Genomic DNA, 6,872 nt, shown 5'->3' with positions numbered 1-6,872 from the left:
CAATTGTCCTGCCTGGTAGGAGTCGAGTCTAAGACACTCTACCCTCCCCAAACCTCACGTTGTGAGATTTCACTGGGTTGTTGTTGTTGTTGTTGTTGTTGTGTGTCTATGTACATACGTGTCTCTGTGTGATTGCGTAAACAAGTGTGAAAGAGAGGGAGAGCAAAACATGGAAGTGTCTCGTAGAAGCAATTAATAAAGGAAAGAAATAGAGATTAGAAGAGTTACATTTATTACAGTTAAGCATTTACAGCACTAATTCTGACAATAAGAACATGTCAATGGAAGCTATACAATACCATTCACAATAAGTAGGAGAATCTACTAAACCAAATAACTGCTTCATAGGCACACCAACGGAACAATATAAATCTACAGACGAATGGTGCACATAATTGCAGTTTTGAAATCCAAAGGGTGATGAAAAGGTGGCTTTGTAGTGACAGACCTCCATGACTTCTTCCTAGGATGGTATATTTGTATAAGAATAGTTGCTGGCATATTTGCTGACCTTTTCTGCCTTCTTAATCTTTGGCACTCCTTTAATTTAAACCCACTTAGATGAGTCATCACATGCAGCTCCCCATCCAATGCAACAAAGCCAAATGATGCTTCATCAGATGTTTTCCTTGGCAAACTTGTTTCCTTTATCCAACTGTTGGAAGCCATTTTATACCTACAGTTGCAGCAAAGGACAAGAAAAAAGTAAGATAAGAAACACAAGACCTTCATGTGGACACTGACAACAACAACAACAACATAGCCAATGAAATCCCACAAAGTGGGGTCTGGGGAGGGTAGAGTGTACGCAGACCTTACCCCTACCTCGGGAAGTAGAGAGGCTGTTTTACGATAGATCCTCGGCAATTTTTTTATTTTTTTTTTTTTTTGGAGAAAGGTAACAATATCATCTGTACTGACACTTGACCAGATTTCCAAGTATTGGATAACTAATAGAGTATAGTTGGTGGCCACAGGGCAATCAAACTCCACAGATTTTGTTAAGCTAATTTAGGGTTCAATATAAATTGGACGAAGCAGATGCATGCATATTACCAAGAACTATAAAGTTATCTCTCGAAAAGAAATCCTGAATCTCAACATCAAATAACCCAAAGTTTCAAGTTTTATCATGAGGTATAACTGAAAATACGTGGATACGCTTCTAATTTAGTATCTTACTAAAAGCTACTCATTAAATCTGAAGACTTCATGATAGTTGCAAACACATTCACACAATAAATAAAAGGCTAAATATGTAGATAGCTCCTTAAACTTGGCACGTTTTGTAAGTTGATACTCTTTAGTTAACTCCGGACCAAATAGACACTTTTACTTGACAAAAGTGTCTCCTGAACACTTACATCTACAAGAGTGCGTGCGTGAATAACACTCGCCGGTGAAGTATTAAATAGTCAAATTAACTAATGACATGTGTAATTTTAAAAAATGCCACATGGTAATAATATTTTTTTAAAACAACAGAATAACAAGAACAAAATAAGAAAAACCTTTTCTACCCGTTTTTCTCTCCTGCCTTGATTACATTCCATCTTTACTCCAAAAATCACAACCAAGACAGATCCTCAACCGCCCATCATCTGCTCCACCACCACTTTTAGCCTCCTCCATTAAATACCACAATCTTAGATACTCAGGAACTCTATACGGGTGGTGCTTTAATTTTGGAAAGGAAGGAAAGATTAAAGAAAAATAGAAGAGGAAGGAGAGGGGTCACCAAATTGGTTTCAGAGATGGCTAAGAATCTTATAGGTACAACATTACACAAAATAGTGGCTTTCTAAATGTCTGCGTACTCTTGATTGATGATTAGCATGGGTCCCTGATGATTTTATCTCCATAAAAAGTATAGTATGGTTATTGATTAATTATTTTCAAATAATTTACTTCCCTTTGCAAAACCATAGAGATATGAATAACTAAAGATTTTTGGGAAGCTCCGGCACTTGTTTCCGGCCAAAAATGGAGGTGATTAGCATTGAGTTGCCAAAGGGGGAAGAGTGGGGCCCACATAAGAAAATCAATCTAATTCTAAAATAAAGGAAACGGAACGCATAATTAGGTCCTCGCGCGAACAGATTTAAGTGAAACACATTTAATTTGCCAAGTCGGCACAAGGTGTTCACGAGAGACTTTTGTCAAGTAAAAGTGTCTATTTGGTCACTAGTAAACTTAGAGTGTCTAACTTACAAAACGTGCCAAGTTTAAGGGGCAATCTAGATACTTAGCCTAAATAAAATTTAAAAAGGAAACAAATATACTCAACCAAGACGAGTTATTTTTTTTTGGTTTGCTATACCGTCCTACGTTACAGGATCTGTCGCCATCTTCCACGCACGCCAGTGGTGCACCCAAGATACATTAATTTTAGCAACCCCGGAACAAACAAGCTACATTCAGATCAACCACTTTTTTTTTACCCCTCCCCCAGGAGCTTCCCCTTTTTGCTCCCTTGGTGACTCGAACCCACAACCTTCGGGTTGGAGGTGGAGGGTGCTTACCATCTGAGCAACCCCCTCTTGTCATTCAGATCAGCCACTTACTCATACTCCTTAAAATAAAAAAGAAATGTAGACACATTCCAGCATAAATAGTATGATTCAAACACGAGAGCTTGACATCTTCAAGTTCATGTTATAATATTTACAATGTGCTGTTCTATACCTATCTAACAGTTAATTCAACATTTTGTTGCATCACTATTCCACTATTCATATACCAACAAAGTGGAATGAAGTTTCCAAATTACAAGCAATAAAACAGGACAAGTGAGTATTCTTGCATTTCAGGTTGATACACACCCACCCACACATATATACTTGTTAACTGTGGTTCAGGTAGATAGACGAGAAATATTTATTCCTTGTAAAAGAAGTGAACTGAACCAGTTTCATTAAAGAAATTAATGATGTATAATTTCCACCAATCCTTTTTTTTGCTCATACCCGAGGAAAAATCTACATGATGTCGAATAATGATTTATTTGTTGCCATCAAAAACTTTCCAAAACCACCAATGTGGTCAGTTAATCAACGGTCTGACAATGAGTCATAAACCAAATTCACTTGCCCCTACACTTAGTCCCATTCACTAATATGGCGTTCAATAGAGGAATCAAATAAATGTTGCAAACACGAAAAGGACAAAAAAAAAAAAGATTACGCAGCAAATGTTGATTAGAAGCTGAAAAGAGATGAGCTCCTTTTCTAGAGGCTAACACCACTCATACATGAGCAGTTTTTTTTTTTTTTTTGGGGTACTTTTATGTGCAGTTTATACCGAGCTTTATATCATTGGGCAGATTAGAGGCTGATTTTTTTTTATTTTTATTTTTTTTTTGGTAAACTAGAGAACTCACAACCGCTACCCTATGGGTGAGCTCTGGGTAAACCCCACTCCTAGTGCAATAGCCCGCAAACCACACAAGAGATGTAAACCGCACTAGGCAAGCCCCATGTAACGATGTCAGACTGAGAAGGTTATTGGTGAGGGGAATTGACCCCAGGTCTCCCATGTGGGAAACCACTCGCTGAACCAATTCAGCCACCCTTGCAGGTAGAGCAATTTGAAATTGAATTATAACCCTCAGCTTAGCAAAATTGCTTCCCGCAAACAATCGAAAAACAAAAATCAAATACAAAGTAACTGGAACTACATCCGTGTATTCATATTTGCCACTCAATTTCAGTGCTATAGTAGTAACCTCTGCAAAATAAAGGTGAATATATTAGTCCTTTTTTAAGAAAACTAACTGCTGCATTTAATCAAAGATGTGCCCAGATACAACTGTATCAAAGACTTTTTGGACAAGATGACGTCCACATAAATGTGTCGGAAAAAAAAAGGAGTACGAAAACATTCTTTCTATGTTCTTCGGGGTCTGAAGAGGAAATGCCAAGGGAACTGATGATGCAAATTGAAAGAAGATTGGAGGACATAGCAAACCAACTGAAAGGAGAACTGACAGATAAAAAGGAGGGAAACAATAACAAAAGCACGAGATCCAAAGATTAGAGTACAGAGTCATAACAATTGCAACAAAGGTAAAAGATCATTTAGGGGAGTAATGTACGATGGATTTGGTTTGATCTTGTGTCATTAATATTGATCACGAGTGATACCCTGTTGGGTGGCTTTTTTTTTTTTTTTTTTTTTTTTGGTAAGCTAAGTAAATTTTATTAAAGCAAGTGCCAGGAGATACTGCAAAACAGAAGATTACAGAATCACACAAGTCTCCAGGAGGCATTTACAACCAGTCATCTGAATGAGTCAACGTAAGGCATTTGGGGACTAACTATTTGAGACAAAAATACTAACAAGCTTTTCTTTCTTGGCTTTTGGTTGAGAGCAGTTTTGCAACAAACGAAACGAGAAGAATTTTTTTTTTATTGTTAAAAATTGTAGAGTGAAAATCAGCAGCAAGAAGATTCTGTCAAAATGTGCAGAGCTACATCATGAATTGTGTAATGAGCCTAGAAAGTCAATCATGGCATACATATCGACAAAGATGAAAATAATTTGGTAGACGGCAAAACCGGGTCAAATCCCAGTAACGACAAAAAAGTGAAAAGTGAGTATACCCATCTGTCTAAACATTAATGAGAGAATCACCCGATATCTCCGCTCATAGGAGGTAGTAGGTAACCGGTTAAGTCGAGGTGCGCACCAAACTCGCTTGGACACCACCGTTATCCAAAAATATTAAACCAAACGCCACTTTACTGACTTAAAAACTTTTAACTATTAAAAAAACGGAAACATATATCACAAATCAGGGCATCAAACAAACATATCAAATTGGCGCGTAGTGCTTAATCTCTTGCACTACTTGGTTACCCACCCCTTTCCCCTGCCATAACTCTGTTAATCAAGCCGAACGACAAAATACACAACACCGAGGTCACATATTACACCAAAATCGACTCTTGGATGCATAATGAATCAGACTTGTCATAGCAATGAGCGATAAGCTACCATAGATGTGTGGTTCCTTAATTTACCGAGTTCCAGTCAATCAACCAAACCTCAACGTAAACTAGTTGGTGTAAGTTGTATGAATCCTCTATGTCAATTCCATTCTTTTCGGGTGCATATCATTCCTATACCACTAAACAATTCGTTTTTAAAGCTTAATTAAAGATTCTCTGAAACTAACAGTTTCATAAAGCTCACACTTATAAATGCATAACAAGATGCTTCAAACTTATACCTGAAAATATCACCTCGGTCGAGCATGAAAACTGCAGGAACGTCCGAACGCTCATCTTCTTCAACCACGACAATCTTTCCAAGCCTCCACCTTTCCCCTTCTGCCCACATATCCCCAAGCTCCCTCCACTTACCACCACTACCATTCATCATTTCCATCACTACAACATCCCTATAATACTGATCCACAGGAAACACACGCGACACTGTCCTTGACTCGCCATACCCACCCATCACCCAAAACTCATCCCTCTCCTCCCCATTCCCAACGAAAAACCCGACACACCCTGCTCTAAACCTAGGCAACCCGTCCAACGGGACCCACTCATCTTTCCCAATATCATACATTTCCACTGAACTCATCCTACTACCCGCTGCCCCAAACATCGTATGTCGCGACCCACCACCCGCCACTACAATCCTATCCATGCTACGCGTCGCAGCACACGCGAAACTACCCCTCGGGTTGATCATAGGTGATAAAGATTCCCAAGAAAAACTCACAAAATCAAACCTAAACACAGATGATGAAGGACATGGATAATCAAGAGGGTAAGACCTTGAATCAAATAGTGAACCACCTAACACATACAAGTAAGAACCAACACAAATTGAAGTAAAATTACAAAGACCATACACATAAGGGTTACAAGGCATAGGTGGAAGTGAACACCAAGCAAGATTTATGGGGTCAAATAGATAAGGTGAAGAAATTAAAGGGTCTTGTGGGAAAACACAAATTAAAGGTGATGTGAAGTGTTTTTTTCTTAGAGAAATGATGGATTTTGATGAGAAAAAATGGTTCCATGATTTACAAATGATTTTAAGACGTGAATGATGAGAATAAGGAATGAAAACTAGTATTAGTGATGCTAAATCATTTGGTAAACCAGGGATTATAGTTGAGTTTAGGGTTTGTAGTTGCAATTCTTGATTTGCCATCACTTAATCTGAATGAACTATGTAACAATTTTGGTTTTTTTTTTTTTTTTTGGTTGAAGTATGAAAAAAAACCCCTTTTTTTTTATGTACAGATATATATAAACATAGACAGGATGAGAATCCTGTCCAAAACACAGAGTTTTTTGTGCTATGTCATGTATGGCGGTTGTGGGGATTTGGGGACAATTGAAGTAACAGGGATAGTCGCTAGTTGTGGAGTTTGCTTCATCTATGAACTTTTTGACTTGAGGAAAAAAATAAGAAAAATATACACACAAACTTTTGACTTTGAGAAAAAAATTAAAAAAATAAAATAAAATATTACTTCGTTTCAATTTGTTCCTTTTAACTTTCTTTTTAGTCCCTTTGAAAAGGAATACATTTTTCATTTTATAGCAACTCTTTAATTTCAACTTTCTGCGTGACATGTTTAAGACCACAAAATTAAAAGACATTTTGTTACATCCTACATATCTTAAGATCACAAGATTTAAAAATAGTTTTTTATTTTCCTAAACTCCGTGTCAAGTCAAAACTAAAACAAATTGAAACGGCGGGAGTACAAAAATACACACACAAATGACACAACACAAAAACTTTTGACTTTGAGAAATATAAAAAAATAAAAAAAAAAACAATACTCTCTCCCCTTCAATTTATTTGACTGGTTTTGACTTGGCATAGATTTAACAAAATACTCC

General features: G+C 37.3%; 1 protein-coding gene across 1 annotated transcript; it reads right to left on the bottom strand.

Moving 5' to 3' along the window:
* Positions 1-209: 209 nt before the first annotated feature.
* LOC132051033 (F-box/kelch-repeat protein OR23) lies at positions 210-6,433 on the bottom strand. Its single transcript, XM_059442344.1, has 2 exons — positions 5,231-6,433; positions 210-676 (listed from the first exon to the last, which is right to left on the bottom strand). The coding sequence occupies exons 1-2, from the start codon at positions 6,169-6,171 to the stop codon at positions 373-375; spliced, it is 1,245 nt and encodes a 414-aa protein (XP_059298327.1). The 5' UTR covers positions 6,172-6,433; the 3' UTR covers positions 210-372.
* Between the last annotated feature and the right edge of the window lie 439 nt (positions 6,434-6,872).

Source organism: Lycium ferocissimum, chromosome 1, assembly GCF_029784015.1.
Source record: "Lycium ferocissimum isolate CSIRO_LF1 chromosome 1, AGI_CSIRO_Lferr_CH_V1, whole genome shotgun sequence".
Classification (NCBI taxonomy): Eukaryota; Viridiplantae; Streptophyta; class Magnoliopsida; order Solanales; family Solanaceae; genus Lycium; species Lycium ferocissimum.
Note: the sequence above shows the minus strand (reverse complement) of the source record. Positions and strands in the feature narration are given on the sequence as shown.